Source organism: Triturus cristatus, chromosome 12, assembly GCF_964204655.1.
Source record: "Triturus cristatus chromosome 12, aTriCri1.1, whole genome shotgun sequence".
NCBI classification, from domain to species: domain Eukaryota; kingdom Metazoa; phylum Chordata; class Amphibia; order Caudata; family Salamandridae; genus Triturus; species Triturus cristatus.
The window spans coordinates 146,577,848-146,596,926 of NC_140595.1; the positions used below are offsets into that span (position 1 = coordinate 146,577,848).

Sequence of the window (19,079 nt, forward strand, 5' to 3'; positions counted from 1 at the left end):
ACAGAGAGAGGGAGACAGAGAGAGGGAGACAGAGAGAGGGAGACAGAGAGAGGGAGACAGAGAGAGGGAGACAGACAGAGGGAGACAGACAGAGGGAGACAGACAGAGGGAGACAGACAGAGGGAGACAGACAGAGGGAGACAGAGGAAGAGAGAGAGGGAGAAAGGCAGAGACTGAGACAGAGAGACAGAGAGGGAGATGGACAGAGGGAGAAAGAGAGAGGGTGACAGAGGGAGGGAGAGGGAGGGAGACAGAGGAAGGGAGGCAGAGGGAGAAAGAGAGAGGGTGACAGAGGGAGAAAGAGAGAGGGTGACAGAGGGAGGGAGAGGGAGGGAGACAGAGGGAGACAGAGGAAGGGAGGCAGAGGGAGACCGAGGAAGGGAGGGAGAGGGAGGGTGTCAGACAGAGAGAGAGGGAGACATAGAGAAGGAGACAGAGAGGGAGAGGGAGACGGAGACGGAGACAGAGAGAGAGGGAGACAGAGAGAGAGGGAGACAGAGAGAGAGGGAGACAGAGAGAGAGGGAGACAGAGAGAGAGGGAGACAGAGAGAGGGAGACAGAGAGAGAGGGAGACAGAGAGAGAGGGAGACAGAGAGAGAGGGAGACAGAGAGAGAGGGAGACAGAGAGAGAGGGGAGACAGAGAGAGAGGGAGACAGAGAGAGAGGGAGACAGAGAGAGAGGGAGACAGAGAGAGAGGGAGACAGAGAGAGAGGGAGACAGAGAGAGAGGGAGACAGAGAGAGAGGGAGACAGAGAGAGAGGGAGACAGAGAGAGAGGGAGTCAGAGAGAGAGGGAGTCAGAGAGAGAGGGAGACAGAGAGAGAGGGAGACAGAGCGAGAGGAAGACAGAGAGAGAGGGAGACAGAGCGAGAGGGAGACAGAGCGAGAGGGAGACAGAGCGAGAGGGAGACAGAGCGAGAGGAAGACAGAGAGAGAGGAAGACCGAGAGAGAGAGAGACAAAGGGAGACAGACAGAGGGAGAAAGAGGGAGGGCAAGAGGGAGACCGAGGCAGAGGGAGAGAGACAGAAGGACGGAGACAGAGGGAGGGAGACAGAGGGATGGAAACGGAGGGAGACAGAGGGAGGGAGACAGACAGAGGGAGACAGAGAGAGGGAGACAGACAGAGGGAGACAGACAGAGGGAGACAGACAGAGGGAGACAGACAGAGGGAGACAGACAGAGGGAGACAGACAGAGGGAGACAGAGGAAGAGAGAGAGGGAGAAAGGCAGAGACTGAGACAGAGAGACAGAGAGGGAGATGGACAGAGGGAGAAAGAGAGAGGGTGACAGAGGGAGGGAGAGGGAGGGAGACAGAGGAAGGGAGGCAGAGGGAGAAAGAGAGAGGGTGACAGAGGGAGAAAGAGAGAGGGTGACAGAGGGAGGGAGAGGGAGGGAGACAGAGGGAGACAGAGGAAGGGAGGCAGAGGGAGACCGAGGAAGGGAGGGAGAGGGAGGGTGTCAGACAGAGAGAGAGGGAGACATAGAGAAGGAGACAGAGAGGGAGAGGGAGACGGAGACAGAGAGAGAGGGAGACAGAGAGAGAGGGAGACAGAGAGAGAGGGAGACAGAGAGAGAGGGAGACAGAGAGAGAGGGAGACAGAGAGAGGGAGACAGAGAGAGGGAGACAGAGAGAGAGGGAGACAGAGAGAGAGGGAGACAGAGAGAGAGGGAGACAGAGAGAGAGGGAGACAGAGAGAGAGGGGAGACAGAGAGAGAGAGGGAGACAGAGAGAGAGGGAGACAGAGAGAGAGGGAGACAGAGAGAGAGGGAGACAGAGAGAGAGGGAGACAGAGAGAGAGGGAGACAGAGAGAGAGGGAGACAGAGAGAGAGGGAGACAGAGAGAGAGGGAGACAGAGAGAGAGGGAGTCAGAGAGAGAGGGAGTCAGAGAGAGAGGGAGTCAGAGAGAGAGGGAGACAGAGCGAGAGGAAGACAGAGAGAGAGGGAGACAGAGCGAGAGGGAGACAGAGCGAGAGGGAGACAGAGCGAGAGGAAGACAGAGAGAGAGGAAGACCGAGAGAGAGAGAGAGACAAAGGGAGACAGACAGAGGGAGAAAGAGGGAGGGCAAGAGGGAGACCGAGGCAGAGGGAGAGAGACAGAAGGACGGAGACAGAGGGAGGGAGACAGAGGGATGGAAACGGAGGGAGACAGAGGGCGACAGGCAGAGGGAGGGAGACCGAGGGAGGAGGGCGACAGAGGGAGCGAGACAGATAGAGGGAGACAGAGAGAGGTAGACAGACAGACAGACAGAGTGAGAGAGAGAGAGAGAGAGAGAGAGATAAATGTGTATGCCGGGTCTGGTGGCTCAGTGGACGAAGGCATTCGCTGCAGGGGCCTGTGTTCAACCCCATGGTCTCAAATTTGCTTGAAAATGCACCTTTTGCCCACTTTTATTTCTTAATTTTCTTCAGGGGGAGAACACCCCAAACCCCCCTTAAGTGGTTCGGGCTCACTTGCTACGCATGCTCGCTACACTACCTTACTGTGTCCCAAAATGATGCATCTCCAAAGAGTGTGTCACCATCTTGAAAAGTTTGAAAAGCTGTGACCTACCCATTCATTCCTATGGGCTCGGAGGCCCATAGGAATGAATCTAAAGCCATTCTGTATTAGCGATTCGGTATTACTGAATCAGTAATACCGGGAGGTATGTCAAGGGTGCCAGGGTGTCCCAAGGACACCCTGTTGCACCCCTGAAATGTGCCTGTGTGCACATGTGGCGCAGATACATGCCCTAAGGGCATGGATGTGTGCCACATGGCACTTTAAAAAAATTAAAAAGTGAATTTTTAAAGGAATTAGTTAATTACCACCAACTTGAAGTTGGTGGTAATTAACGAATTCTTAAAGCACATAAGCACTCTTTTATGTGCTTTCTACATTGCATTTACCGATTCAGTAAATACAGATTCGGTAAATGCCGATTCGAATCATCACCTACATTAGGAAAGGCTAAATACCGGTCGGTAACCCTGAAATTTACTGAATTTCGGGGTTACCAACCGGTATTTAGCCACCTACATCTGGCCCCCAAGAAGCTAAAATTGGCTAAGCTGTATTACATACACATTTCCAGTCCTCTGTAACATCTTCAGGCTAGCCACTGCTTATGGGAAAACTAAACTGCTTTAAAGTCTATGCATAGCATGTGTGTTCACAGCTTAACATGTAACTAGCGGAAAATGTTACTTAACCAAAAAGCATCTGTCTATGGGATGTAGGGCTGTAGATGCACATGTGCCCAACCTTCCTCCCCAGAAATCTGTTTGTTCCAGATGCCTTTCATTCTTACTCTTTGCATAGTTGTCTTCTTTTGTTTCTCTCTGGTCCATTCCATCCTCACCCACCGTGAAGGAAATATCTAGCAATGGAGCGCATTCCAGTGTCCATTACCAGTTATAGGAGAAGTCACTATACCTTGTGACTCTAAAGACTTCTTCAAAGAAACACAAATTGCAAAGGTCTGAGCCCAACACTAAATGGCAAGAGAATGTACAGCATGTGAATCTAGAGTAGTACATGCCACAAACAGATGCTTACAGGGTAAGTAACATTTTCCTTCTGGCGGTTACTCAGATTTTACACTGACCCCCCTTCATCCTTGTTCTGTGAGCTTGACTTCTAAGTAGTAATAAGGTTTCTTGATAGATACTGCACACTGTCCCGATTCTTATTCTTTTACTGATGCTCTGTACATAAGGACACAGAATCCTTTATTCTAAACTGGGGTAGCACCAATATATGGTTCTATATCATCACTTCCCGAGGTGGGGTGAAGCGAACATGGAAATCTATTGGTGCCACCTTTCGCCAGGCTGGAGCAATTGTAAAAAGTTGCCTGATGTAGTCTGGTTTCTGGGGAAATCCAAAAGGTGAAGCATCTACAGTTAAATTGTCCAACAGAAAGAGCATTACCGAATGTAGGCAACTTTTTGTTGTTGTTTGTAGAGACTATCTGTTCCACATTGAAGGTGGATTTAAATACTGCCTTGCAAAACAACCAGTTCTAATTGTGAGTATTTTTATCATGTCTCTGTTAAAAAAGGTGTATCTTGGATCATATTTGAATTTCTGTTTATTTAAGGTGCACCATTGCGTATGGATGTGAATGTGGAAAAAGTTATTTTCGTATTTCTGACCCCTGCACATTCAGGGGTGCATATGTACTGCGCTTACTCGCATGTTATCCTTGAGTTATTTAAGGTAGCTTTTGGACATTGCAAAGTCCTTCCACTTAGGGTAGCAGCAGAAGTTAGTTTGTGTTTTCCAAACTTAGAGGAACATAGGGCTCTGAATATACAAAAATTTCTAATGATCAAGACAAGAGAAATGTCTAAGTTATAGAAAGGCAGGTCTGATAATGGCTACTGATATATAGTGTTCTACCTATTTGGTATCAGCTGTATTTAAACCTCTGAATTTAAAGTTTTCACATCCTTCCAAGGTTAACCCAGAACATCATCCTTCGAGATTTCCTTATGAAAAAAGGATTTTCCACAAACTTGTTTGTTCATATGTTTATAGGAACTACATTAGAAAAAAAATAATGAAGTCCAGAAATGTAATAAATCTCTCCTAATTAGTAACTGCAAATAATTAACATTGAGTTAGCATGTGAACATGTTTTGATGACCCATAATCTTCTATTTTCATTTTTTTATGCAGAGATCTGCTTGACTACTGGTGAAGTCCAAAAGAGGTTAAAGTCTGAGGGTTGGTGGGACACAATGGGGTTGTTAATCAAGCATTCAGTTGTGAAAAGGGCATGTTTTTGAAGAAATATTGTTATCTTGAGTCGCATTTGCTTTTGATATTTTCTGTGCAAACATCCCCATTGTTGTGTAATGTTTTTCGTAGCTGAATTTTGAAACAACCAAATAAGCATTAACAAATCACTGTGGAAGAGAGAATTCTCCTCTCTAATATAGTGTAAGCGAACTGCTAATCTGAATTGCCTTGTACTCAACGTTAACTGCTCTGTGACAGTGCAGACCAGATGTGCTCCACTCTGCAGCATCTGGGATGAGAGAAGAGCCATCTTTTGGTAGTTTTGTTAATTAAGTTTCCACAGAATCGGGTAATGTGCAACACTAGGTAGAGTGAAAATGTCCCACCTCTTCCTCTGCAGTGAAGTTGTTGAGTGCAATCTGTCCATGATCTCGCTTCATCATCATTTGAAGAACTTATTAACATTGTACATGTGGACTATGACTTCCTGCACACTGCACCCTACAATTCCTCCCCGTGCTCAAGGGGATGCTCAATACTGCGCCCGAGACCTTCAAAGAGACTGTCAAGGTTAGAGTCATCACACCAAGGGTCAATAAAAAAAATACAAACATTTGGCCAAGTTCCACCGACTCCCTTTTTGGTCCACACTGCGCAGAATTACACCAACTCCTAAGGTACTGGGGATGCGCAACCTCCTGACAAGGAGAGTTGATGCAGCAGGCAAGAGGGTGGTTATACAATTAGCCACACACCCTGGCAGATTGCTAGCTCTGTTGGTCCACTCACAGGATAGGACAGTGTGTATTGGGACGGAATGTATGAACTCCTCCGACACCTCTCTGAGCAGTACAGACAGTGGGGGCAAGAGCAGGTTTCCTAAGTCAAAGCCATCTCAAACACTACCATTCGCTCCGCTGTTGACGCAGTTGTCACTGTGGCCAGGAATGGTAATACTACCATCCTGATCTGAAAGAAACACGTTAGTTATAGATTCCTTACCTTAGAATTACCCCCAGACCTCAGACTGGATCCGGAAAGATTTTCATCAGCAGTACCTCTGCGCATCGGAAGGTGGCGTCGGTCGGCTCCGCGTCCGTCATCTGTGTGGTGGTCGCCGGGATGACATCGCTGCAGCTGCTTAGATGCTTAGAAGGGCCCCTCGTGCGCTGATGTCAGTTCTTTCTTATTCCGCGCCAGCCAGCGCAGATCGGGGAAGAGCTGTACCTCAGTCATTTTTTTACTAACTTTTTCTCGACTTTTGTCAACTTCTTTTCTCGAGTCTTCGACTCCGTAAGGTGCACGAGGAATGCCCAGTTTCCAGGCCTGCGGATCCTGCCATCACTTGATGTCGGTGACGGAACTGCACCGCGTGTGTCTTTTTTGCTGGAGCGCGACCACGACCCCAAGTTGTGCTCTGATTGCCAGGCAAGAGGGTGGTTATACAATAGGCCACACACCCTGGCAGATTGCTAGCTCTGTTGCCAGCTTTGCAGGAGCGGTTCCGAAAGCTCCTTGAACACCAGCAGTCGGCTCCGTGCCGTTCGAGGTCCCGGTCGTGAGGGAGGTCGAGGGACTGGTCGTGGAGCAATCGCCATTCCTGCTCGAAGTCTTCGCACTCGGGGTCGGGTAAGTCGAAGCATAAGAAGAAGTCGAAGAAGGATCGTCGCTCTTCGACTTCTCCTCGTCGGTCTGCCGATCCGACGAGGCGCGGGGGTGGCACCACTCCATCGGGCTCTGCGCCCTTTCCGGGACCGGGAGCAACCCCCACCCAGCTTGCATACGTTCTACGAGGCGATGCATGCCATCTTTGGGCAGACCGACCCTGCCGGCGTGCCTTTGGTCCCTGCGTACTTGGTTGGGGGGCCTAGGTCTTTGCTGCCGGCGCCACAGGCCCCCCTTGGATCCAGGCCTGGATCCGGATCGGCGCCAGTTGACCTTATTACACCTCCACCAGCACTGCTTCCGACGGCACCACTGTAGTGCCCGACGCCGGTCGGCCCCCTGGCCGGCGTCGACCCCAGCCTTCTTCCCGACGTGGACACGGAGCCGGACCGGCGTCGCTTGACGACGGATCCGGCGCCGGGTGGGGTTTTCATGCCCCTCTTCACTCCTGGTGCCTCTTTCCAACCACAGAGGAAGATGAGGAGGACTGGGAGGGGTCAGGTGACCCTTTAACTGACCAGCTTGAGCCTGAGGAGGACTGCAGAGAGGAGCTGGGGGATGCCAGTGGTCTTGACACTTCACCCGACCTTGGCATGTTGTCTCCTCCTACCGTGGCTATGGAGGAGGGAGTGTCATATGCTGTGGTGTTGCGTAGGGCAGCTAAGGCTCTCAACCTCGAGCTTCGTACGGTAGCGGTCAGGGCTAACTTCCTGACTGAGGTGCTTCAACCAGCGGCAAGCTCTTCGGAGCCCCTGCTTTCTTTTAGTGAGGCCCTCACTGATGTCCTTTTGGACACGTGGTCCAGGCCCAACACGGGGGCTCCCGTGGACAGGATGATCGCCCGGCTCCGGACGACCCCACTTTCCTTTCCCAACACCCCACCCTGGAGAGCTTGGTGGTCCAAGCTTCCACCTCCAAAAGCACCTTACCTACCGCTCCACCGGAAAGAGAATCCAAGAAGCTGTACCATCTTGGCAAGAAAATGTTCTCTTCCGCCAGCTTAGGACTGCGGTCCGTAAAGACTGCATGTCTCTTGGGCCGTTATTCGCACTCAGTGTGGGATACGGTGGTGCTAGTGCTGCCTCAGTGTCCGTAAGAGGCCCGGACAGTGCTCTCCCAGGCTGTCGCCGCCGGGAGAGATGCAGCTAAGTTTACAATCCGTTGTGGGCTGGACACCGCCGACTCTCTGGGCAGGACCATTTCAAAGTCGGTAGCGCTTCAACGCTACGCCTGGACGAGGTCCACTGGCTTTTCAGGAGATGTCCAGAACACCTTAATGGACATGCCCTTTGATTGCCGTCGCCTTTTTGGCGACAAAGCAGACAACGCCCTAGAGCGGTTCAAGGACTCACGGGCTACGGCCAAGTCCTTAGGCCTCTCCTCACGTCCGGTGCAGTCTGCTTTTCACCCCTTTCGTGGCTACGGAAGGGGTGCCCAGCTACGTCCCACCCAGTCCACCAGCCCCCCCCCCCCCCCTCTACAGCAGCCTCCAAACCTTCCTAGTCTGACCTTTCAGGGCCATCAAACGCCAGTGGGCGGCAGGATTCGCCATCAACTCCACTGCTGGCGCACCATCACTTCGGACAGGTGGGTTTTGCAGATAGTCCGAAGGGGCTACTCCCTCCCCTTTGAGACTACCCCTCCAGCCATGCCACCGCGATACCACCACATGTCGGAGGGTCATCTGGCCCTTCTCCAACAGTAAGTTACGGCTCTCTTGGCCAAGGGAGCAATCAAGCGCGTTCCTGTCCCAGAAGTAGGTCGTGGTTGTTACTCCCACTACTTTCTGGTTCCCAAGAAGGACAAGGGCCTGCATCCTATTTTGGACCTCAGGGACGTCAATCGCTTCCTCCCGAAGGAGAAGTTCAAGATGTTGACGCTTGCTCAGGTCTTGTCTGCCCTCAACCTGCAAGACTGGATGGTAGCGTTGAACTTGCAGGACGCTTATTTTCACATCCCCGTCCTGCCGGCCCAACGGCGTTACCTGCGGTTCATGGTAAGCCATGAGCACTTTCTGTTCACCGTGCTCCCCCTTTGGCCTCTCTGGTGTTAACGAAAGTGATGGCGGTGGTCGCAGCTCATCTGCGCAGATCAGGGGTTTGTCTTCCCCTATCTCGACGACTGGCTGTTGGAGGCTGGCTTGCCCCAGACAGTCTCCCACCTCCAGTCTACGGCCGACCTCCTGCATATGCTGGGGTTCTCCATCAATGTGCCGAAGTCGCACCTGATTCCCTCTCAGAAGCTCCTCTTCATCGGAGCGGTTCTGGACACGACGCAGTTTCGGGTCTATCCTCCCGTACAGCGAGTCCAGGATATTCAGGCTATTTTTCCAATCTTTCAGCCTCTGTCCTGGGTTTCGGTCAGAATGACCCTGAGGCTGCTTGGCCTCATGGCCTCCTGCTGATCGATCATGCCAGGTGGCATATGCGGTCTCTGCAGTGGGACCGGAAGTTCCAGTGGGCGCAGCATCAGGGGAATCTGTCCAGATCTCAGAGGGCACTGCTCTACAACTGCAGTGGTGGCTAACAAACCAGGATTGGGTCAATGGCAGATCCCTCTCCCTTCCCCAACCAGACCACACTGTGGTGACTAATGCCTCTCTTTTGGGATGGGGCGGCCACATGGGAGAGGCGGAGATCAGAGGCCTCTGGTCTCCGGCGGAGTCCAAGCTTCACATCAACCTTCTGGAGCTACGGGCGATTCGGCTTGCACTGAAGACATTCCTTCCCTCTGTCCAGGGAAGAGTAGTGCAGGTGTAAATGGACAACACCACCGCCATGTGGTATTGCAACAAACAGGGTGGGGTGGGGTCGGGGACCCTATGTCAGGAAGCCCTTCGCCTCTAGACATGGCTGGAACATCAAGGCAGTTCCTTGGTGGTTCAACACCTGGCAGGTTCTCTGAACGTCAGGGCGTACGAACTTGGCTGCAGGTGCATGATGGATCACGAATGGCGTCTTCACTCGGAGATGGTGCAAGGTCTCTTTCAACAGTGGGGAGAGCCTTGGTAAGATCTGTTTGCCACCGAAGAGAATGCGCAATTTCAGCAATTCTGCGTGTTGGAATTTCCAAGGCAGCACTCGCTTGGTGATGCTATTCGCCGCGAGTGGAGTTGCGGTCTGTTGTACGCCTTTCCGCCTATACCACTTCTGCCCAGAGTGCTGAAGAAGATCAGGCGCGACCGGGCCCAAGTCATTCTTGTGGCTCCGGATTGGGCACGAAGAGTCTGGTATCCCGAGCTTCTCAACATGGCCATTGATCCTCCGATCTGACTGCCTTTTCAGGAGGATCTCTGTCGCAGCAGCATGGGACGGTTCTACACCGAACCTGTCCAGTCTCCACCTCCTTGCGCGGAGATTGAGCGGCAGCAGTTGCTCTGGGCACTATCAAGGACTACCTTTCTGCCATCTCTGCTTTCCTTCTGCTGCCAGATCAGCCTTCTCTTTTCAAGTCCCTGGTGGTTAACCGTTTCTTGAAAGGCTTAACGTGTCTTTTTCCTCCAATTCCATTTGTTATGCCTCAGTGGGACTTGAATCTTGTACTAACTTATTTAATGTGCGCTCCCTTTGAGCCGCTTCATGACTGTCCTTTACGCCTCTTAACTCTTAAAACTGCTTTCCTGGTAGCCATCACTTCCGCTAGGTGAGTGAGTGAGCTCCAGGCTCTTTCTTCCAAACCTCCTTTCTTGTCTGTTCATCCGGACAAGGTGGTTCCCAGGACCAGTCCATCTTTTCTTCCTAAGGTGGTCACTGCCTTCCACAGCGGGCAGACCATTACTTTGCCCACCTTCTTTCCGCCTCCGCATCCTTCAAAGGAGGAAGAGAGGCTCCACCGTCTGGACCCAAAGCGTGTGCTCTCCGTCAATCTGGATCGCACAAAACAGTTCCGGGTCGATGATCAACTTTTTGTTGGCTACGTGGGTGCAAAGAAGGGTGGGGCCGTACACAAATGCACCATTTCTCGATGGGTCGTGTTGTGTATTAAGGCTTGAAACTCTCTGGTTAAAAAGGAGCCTCCGGTCGGGCTACGTGCTCACTCCACCAGGGCGACGGCAGCCACTACTGCCTTGTGAAGAGGAGTGCCTCTGAATGACATTGTCAGGCAGCTACGTGGGCATCACTGCACACGTTCACCAAACACTACTGCCTGGACAGCCAAGTCCGGAGAGAGGGCTTCTTTGGCTGCTCTGTTCTCCAGGACTTTCTGGTGTGATCTTGGTTCGCAGACCCACCACAGGGGTTGGTATTGCTGGGGTATCTATTCTAAGGTAAGGAATCTATAACTAACATGTTTCTTTCAGATGCACAAGTTACTTACCGTTGGTAACAATATATCTGTAAGAAACAGTTAGTTATAGATTCCTTACCGCCCCACCCATCCTCCCCGTACTGCGAACTGATTTCTAGGGTTAAGGACATCTTGTCAGGGCCCTAGTTTTGTGCACCAATGGTCAGTGTCTTGCATGGCTCTGTGTTTCTGGCGCGGAAGGTCGTTACAGATTTTACGCCAGCGCGCGAGGGCGGCGTCTAAGTAGCTGCCGCAACGTCATTCCGGCGACGACGGACGTGGAGCCGACCGACGCCACCTTCCGACGCGCAGAGGTACTGCTGACGAAAACTTTCCAGATCCAGTCTGACGCCTGGGGGTAATTCTAAGGTAAGGAATCTATAACTAATGTTTCTTACAGATATATCGTTACCGAAGGTAAGTAACTTGTGCGTTAGGAGTCATGCCTGGCTCTGTGTCCCTTCAAACACACAACCACATTTTCTGAACCTACTGTTCAAGGGTGAGCCCCTGTTCGGACCGCAGGTGCGGCCAAAATAATGGGTGCCCTTTAGACCACAACTTCCCAAGCGTTAGGTCACAGTATAGGGTGGCCAGTATAACCACTTCCCCAGACTCTCCAGCCACTACAGGCAACAATAGCAATAAACCCAGCATTTAACACAGGGGTATTCAAGAGGAGGTGACAGGGTATTAACATCAAAGGGAGGGCCAAAGGCGACATTACCAAATGGGCCCCACTCTCAAATGACTGACTACCTTGCACTTCCTCACGATCACTCTACATCACTTTGGGAAAGACTCCACTGGTTTGTCCAGTGCTGGTAAAAGATAGCCTCTGACCAATTGATGTTCTCCACCATTCAACACTGCTACCTCCTTGTGCTCACTACAACACCACCAAACTTCACACCCTCTCTGCATAACACCAGTGCCTTCATCAGGAATAGATTCAGGTGCTTATCCTCAAAGGAACATTTGAATCAGTACCATTGCAACATCTGAGCAAGGGGTTGTGCTCCGAGCACTTTCACATCCCCAAAATGGATGGGTCTTTAAGGCCAATATTGTAGCTCAGGCCTCTCAACAAGTACATCCTTTCAGAACATTTACACATGGTCACTCAACAGGATGTCATCCCTCTGGTGCAGCAAGGCAACTGCATGACAGCTCTCGTTCTGAAGGATGCCCACTTTCATTTACCCGTCTATCTCTCCCATCGCTGCTACCTACAGTTCATGGTAAGTGGTCAGCATTACCAAGCCAAAGTATTGCCATTCGGGATCACTAATGTTCCCAGAGAATTCACAAAATGCCTCGCACTGGTAGCCGCCAATTCTCAGAGGGATTTATTGGCCCATGCTCTCTTGGCAATACACCGTACTAAAAAACAAACAAGACATGTATTCCCACTGTTTTGGAACAACTGTTTTGAAATAACAGTGGTAAGATAATAAAAGGGAAGGTTAGTGCTACAAAATATGGTGCAGTTTGCGCGACTGTTGACAAAAGTGATTATCGGTGCACTTGTGATATTAAGTTTTTGTGATATAAAACCAACAAAGAATATATATATACAATGTTGACTGTTTGGCAAAATCATTTAGGTAAACAAAAAACCATGAATTATAGTTATGTTTGTTCATTCGATAATTAATTATAGACAGCAGAATAGATCTCTGCTTTTTCTGCGCTCCCTCTCTTCCGTACATGGTCAGAAGCTTTGGCAAACATCCCTCATTCTGATGACTCCCACTTGTGCGAGGCAACCGATTCTTAACCCTTCAGGAGATGTCTGTGGTTTCCCATGAGAAGCTCCCTAACTGGCCTTACCTTCTCACTCAGAGGTAAGGCACAATGAGACATCCTAGTCCCAGGCAACTCAATCTAGTGATCTGACTCCTGAAGTCCTAAAGTTTGGCTTTTTTAATCTTCCTCAAGAGTGCATGTCTATCCTCAAAGAAGCTTGCAGACCCACTACACGGGCCTGCTACACTGCCAAGTGTAAGAGTTTTTTCTACTACTACATTCCCAAGCACATAGTCCTGCTTAAATTCAATATATTCTCTGCTACTTCCATCATCTACAGAAATTAAGCCTCACCTATAATTCCATATGCCTTCACTTAGATGCCATTGCAACTTATATGAATAACAGGAAACACTTCTCCTTATTCAGAATCCCTATCATCAAGGCTTTCTTGGGAGGAATCAAACAAGTTATTCTACCTGGGGTACCCCATGACTATGTTTGGAACGTTAACATTGTCCTTACCAGAATCATGGACTTTCCCTTTGAACCTCTACATTTGTGCCCATTACAATTCCTTTCCTAAAATGTTGCTATCCTTGATGCTATCACGTCTTTAAGGTGTGTTAGCGAATTGTCCTTAGAACCAACCCTCTTCTTTTCAAAAGTGATTTCCCCATTCCAACTCATTCAAACCATTGAGCTCCCATGCTTCTTCCCACAGCAAGACTCTGTGGCAGAGGGGGCCCTTCACACCCTGATGTCAAGCATGCCCTCCTGTATTATATTGATAGAACCGAGTCCTTTTGAAAAACTCAAAAACTTTTATTTTGCTTTCAGCAAGCCACATGAAGGTCAGACTTTTTCAAAGGCGAGCATAGCTAGATGGATTGTTAGATGTTTTCAAAACTGCTACATTAAGGAGGAATTTGCCTTCTCTGCCCAGACGTTATTCTACTTGCAAAAAAGGAGCCACTATTGCTTTCCTTGGAAGCATAACCATAGCTGATTTTTGCAAAGCATGGTTCACCACGCACACATTCAACAAACACCACAGTGTGGCTATTCTATCATGACAAAATGCAAGAGTTGACAATCTTCTCATAGAGCTCCATTTCAGTCCTCTGCAACAACCTCCCACAAGCCATCTCTTGGGGAGCACTTCTTTACAGTCTATACAGAGCATGTGTACTCACAGCCACACATGCTACTAACAGACAATTTTACTAAAATTGGAAGCATTAGTTCCTAGCATGTAGTGCTGTAAATTCACATGCGTCCAACCACCTCCCCGGAAGCCTTTGGTTGTTGAGATGTCCATTTCTTTTAACTCTTTGTATATACCTTCATTACATTTTCCTGTCCTTCTGCGTCATCTTTACGCTCACCCACTGTGGAGAACACAATCTCACTATGGAGCTGATGCGCTTGTGCATTGCCAACTAAAGGAGGAGTTATTTTACCCTGTGATTCAAAAGACGTCTTCAAAGAAAAACAAGTTGCAAATGTCCAAGCTCAAAATTAGATGGCAGAAGTGTGCAGAGCATGTGAACCTACAGCACTGCATGCTACAAACAGATAATTACAAGGTGAGTAACATAGTCCTTATTGCATGTTGATTGGATTATTTATTGTGTGATAGTGGAAAAACTAGCTATTGTAATCTAAGGATAGCCTTGTGCGTCCTCTGCCAGATTATGACCTCTTTGTCAAGAGATCACTTCTATTTATTTGTGTTTGGGGATCCTAGGCTTCAGTTTGTATCTCATTAACATAAATCATATTTCTCTCATCATAGTGTGGTGCTGCCGAATTCTGTCGTCCCAGCCATCCTCTCTGCTGAAAACTACACTGTGTCAGACACAGAAGAAGTCCCTCTAGGTGAGTTCTGTTGCGTAGAGAATCTTCAAAACACATCAGTTCTGATGGATACTTCTAACTGCAGATTCCTCACCATTAGACTATTCCACAGGTACAGACTGGATCCAAAGGTTTTCATAACAGTGCTGTTGTGTGCTGGTAAATGACGCTGTGCATCTTTGTGTTGATCTTGTCCCATGGAGTAAGTGATGGAGAGAAGCCACATATAGATGCCACCCTTATGTGACAAAGTCTGTTTTTTATTTCAACGCTTTGAACATGGATCTAGAGCTTCGCTCTCTCTTCTCTGATTGACCAATCTTTCCAAAACTCTCATGTGTGCAAGGGAATGGTGTCCCCACCGAGGACTAGAGAGTTCAAACTATGTCATGACTGCCGGAAACAGGTGTTGGTGACGGACCCGCTCAAGGTGTACCTCTGGTGTTTGGGCTAAGGGTACAACTCCAAGTCATGCGAAGAATGTTATGTTCGATGGCATATGTGGTTGTTATACATGCTTTGAATACTCCTGCCATCTAGTGTAGGATTCGGAGTTGTAGAAGTTGTTTTTCTTCAAAGAATTCTTTCGATTAATTCGGTAGAGTAACTTCTCCTCTTTGTGATACTGCGCATGTGCATCAACTCCTTTATTACACTGTTTTCTCTTCACCGTTGGGTTTGGACATGTGTGCCTCTCCTCCGTGTTCGACTGCTGTTCGGTACGACTTTTGGGTCCTATCCTGTCTTAGGTATAGTTCTTTCAATCACACTTTTCCATTACTAAGCTGCTTCAAATTTGTTGGTTTGGACACCAACCGATGCCCCTTGTGGGCGTCGCCCATCTCAGGCCTACTGCGCATGTGCACCGTTGGCACTGAACATGTGTTCCTGATGTAATGGATACCTTTTTGATGTTGCACCCAGTGTCACACCAAGTACCCGCACACAAACCAACATCTTATGTGCAAAGACTCTCCGGGATCAGAGAACGCATCGGCTAGAAGAGTCCAGTCGCTCCGAAGATGACACAAAGTTTTCGGAGAAGAGCATGCCCACAAAGAGCAAGCTGCCAAGTATAAAGAAGAAGCCTTATTCGAAGTGGTAGGCGAATAGGAGCCCAACCTGCCACTCGTACAGTGTGTCTGTACTATCGACCCTGACCCTGTTCCTCCACCAAAAAGACCTCCAAATCTTTGCTCTTTCCATTATTGGAATTCACCAGACCTCCACTGCCATCTGGCCATGGTCAACCGAAAAGACACTTCAGATGCCCCATCCTTGGGTTTGGCACCGACAATTTCAACCAAGTTTAAATCCTCTGTATTAACCTTCTCGGATCATGCACATATGTCTGTATCCCTCCCACTCTTCGAAACTGACCCAGCACCTGAGTGCTTCTGCCTCAGTGCCGGCTAAAAAACATCTCTCCGCTTCGGTTCCGAAATGAGCCGAATCAAAAATCCTCAAAGCATTCTTCAGTTCCGAAATCATCCGAGACAAAAACTTCGAAACATTCTACAGTTTCTATGTCTCCTGTTGAGTCTATCCTCAAAACCATGGATATTCGACCAAGAAAAATCCAGATTTAGCACGGAACTGGAAAAATAACGGCCTCTCCTCCACCAAAGAGGCAATTGTCTTTTGAGGATATTTGGACACTCCTGTGGCACAAAAAAGAGGACAAAAGACACTGCTACAAGTCCTACTCATCATCCCCCACCTTCTTCTCCACCACCAACTCCTCCACTACCCCACCATCATCACCTCCACCTTCTCCTCCTTCTTCTCATGCATCTCCACATCATTATCCTATAGATGCTACACCTCCAGGTTCACCTAGATCAAACACTGGTGTTATGGAAGACCCATTATGCGAGCCAGAACCATGGGGCATATCCCATTCCGATCCCATAACAACGAATGACCCGGATCAATATCCATCTAGACCCTTCCCTCCTCAGAATGCTAGTGTCTACCAACAACTTATTGCCAGGGCAGATACCTAATATGGTGGTCATTTACATAAAGAATCATTAGACGAAGATTTCCTTTTTGACACTAGAGCTCCAAGATTTCTGCCAGACCTACAGCTCCTCCATCTCCCTTAATGATGGCATTTTCCTGCTCATGATTTTTATCTTGAGCAATTGATGAGAATGTGCGTTGCTTTTATTGACAACAAACTTTCCTTTATGAAACTCTGAGTAAATGTGTTTATCACAAATGTGGACAGATAGCCATCAACACTAATTACTCCCTTATTTCTTCAAGGGACTGCCTAGATTCAAGATAGCCTTATCTGAAAGAAACACGTTAGTTAGATTCCTCACCTTAGAATATCCCCAGGCGTCAGGCTGGATCCGGAAAGATTTTTGTAGCAATACCCCTTGCGCGTCGCTAGGCGTCGTCTGCGGCTCCGCGTCCGTCGATGGCGTCGTGCGCCGGAATGACGTCATCTGAGTACTTAGACGCCGCCCTCGCGCGCTGACGTCAGTTCTTCTTTTTTCCGCGCCAGACAGCGCCGATCCGGGAGGAGCTTAACCCTTAGTCAATTTTTGACTAAACTTTTTTGACTCTTTTTGGTCTTCTGTCGACTCGACTCTGGTGCCGGTAGGATGCCTGGGTTTAAAGCCTGCGACTCCTGTCATCGACTGATGTCGGTGACGGACCACCATCGCCGGTGCCTTTACTGCCTGGGGCCCGACCACGACGCGGAGTCGTGCCCCGATTGTCATGCCTTGACCTCGAAGGCTAGGCGGGAGCGGTCCCGTAAGCTCCTCGAGCTTCGGCACTCGGCTCCGCGCCGCTCACGGTCCCGGAGGAGGTCCAAGGACCGATCGCAGAGCCGCAGCCACCATCATCGCTCGTCGGGCTCGAAGTCTTCGGGTAAGTCGAAGCGATCAAAGAAGTCCAAGAGGCGACACCGCTCTTTGGACTCCCCTCGCCGGTTGCGCGACTCGGCCGAGGGTCAGGGTGGTCCCACCCCCGCGGCTCCGTCGGAACTGCAGGAGCCGCGTCCGTCCCCATACCCGCCGGTCCCTGGGACTGACGCGACTCCGGCGGAGGTCAGTGCTTTCCTCTCGGCCATGAGGGGCCTGGCTCCGCCGTCGACGCCTGCCGGCGCGCCTTCGGGCCGCGCGGGCTCAACTGGGCGACCTCGCGTGCCGGTGGCCCCGGCGCCGTCGACGACTTCGGTCCTGACGCCGCAGGTCCCCGAGGGATCCAGACCTGGATCTCTGCCGGCGCCGGTCGACCTCACGACGCCTCCCCCGTGGCACCGACACCGGCGCTGTCTCCGGACGACGCCGTTCCCCGGTTTAGCCCCTGTCCGGGCCCGGCGCCGCTCGACGCCGATGGATGAGCGTTTCATCTACCGCCCGGCTCCGATCATTCCTCCTGTTTATCAGGAATCGGATGACGGGGGCGACTGGGAGGGATCTGAGGACCCTATGGCCAGACAGGGCCAACTTTCACAGGACTGGGCAGACGAACTGGGGGATGCCAGTGGTCTGGACACCTCCCCGGATGCTGGTTTCATCTCTCCTCCAACTGTGGCCTCGGAGGAAGGTGCAGCTTTCTCAGTGGTGCTGCGCAAGGCGGCCGAAGCCCTGAGGCTCGAGTTGCCTGCTGTGGCCGTGAGGACTAACATCCTCACAGAGGTGCTTCAACCGTCAGCAAGCTCCACAGAGCCTCTGCTGCAGTTCAATGAGGCCCTCATAGACGATCTGCAGGGCACTTGGTCCAAGCCCTCCACAGTTCCTCCTGTGGATCGGAACGTGGCCCGGCACCACTGCCCTGCTCCGGGCGACCCCAGTTTCCTGTCCCAACACCCCACCCCGAGAGTCTGGTTATCCAGGCCTCAACTTCCCAATCCTCCTTCCCGTCCGCTCCTCCGGATCGGGAATCCAAGAGGCTGGAACAGTTCAGAAAGAAGCTGTTCTCTTCCCTGAGTTTGGGCCTGCGGTCTTTGAACACCGCTTGCCTCTTGGACCGTTTCTCCCACTCTCTGTGGGATATGGTGGAGGACGTGCTGTCCCTGTGTCCGGAGGAGGCCTGGACACGTCTCTCCCAGCCGCTTGCTGACGGGCGAGATGCAGCACGACATGCCATACGGTGTGGACTCGACACCACGGACTCGCTGGGTAGGGCGATTTCCACCACGGTGGCGCTCCGGCGCCACGCCTGGCCGCGGTCCACGTCTTTCTCGGGGGATGTCCAGAGTACCCTCATGGATATGCCCTTTGATGACACGCGCCTTTTTGGTGAGAAGGCGGATAGTGCGGTGGCTCGTTTTAAGGACAGCCAAGTCCTTGGGTCTCTCGCCCCCGCGGCCGCAATCTTCCGCCTTTCGTGGCCAAGGAAGAGGCGCCTCCTCACGTCCGCCTAGCCACCGGCCGCAGAACCAACCTGCACGCGGTCGCGGACGTGGATTCCGCCGTGGCGGTACTGGAGGACAACGTGCCGGTCAGTCCACATCCACCCCGGCAGCATCCGCCTCAAAGCCCTCCTAGTCCGAGCTTTCAGGCCCATTCCACGCCAGTGGGCGGCAGAGTTCGCCATCACCTGCTCCACTGGTGATCCATCACATCGGACAGGTGGGTGCTGCAAATCGTCCGAAGGGGCTACTCCCTCCCCTTCGAGACGACCCCTCCAGCCATGCCACCGCAGTGCCACCGTATGTCGGAGGATCACTTGAATCTTCTGCGGGAGGAAGTTACGGCCCTCTTGGCCAAAGAGGCCGTCAAGCGTGTTCCTGGTCCAGAAGTAATCCGTGGTTGCTATTCCCACT

General features: G+C 50.9%; 1 protein-coding gene across 4 annotated transcripts in view; it reads left to right on the forward strand.

The window, feature by feature from the left end:
• The window catches only part of LOC146772936 (rho guanine nucleotide exchange factor 11-like), an 896,981-nt gene that overhangs the window by 748,476 nt on the left and 129,426 nt on the right, over positions 1-19,079 (forward strand). For all 4 annotated transcript variants that reach the window (XM_085639320.1, XM_085639323.1, XM_085639321.1 and 1 more), the window contains one exon: positions 14,229-14,311. In XM_085639320.1, coding sequence (XP_085495446.1) covers positions 14,229-14,311 — 83 coding nt within the window. The remainder of the gene's footprint in view (positions 1-14,228; positions 14,312-19,079) is intronic.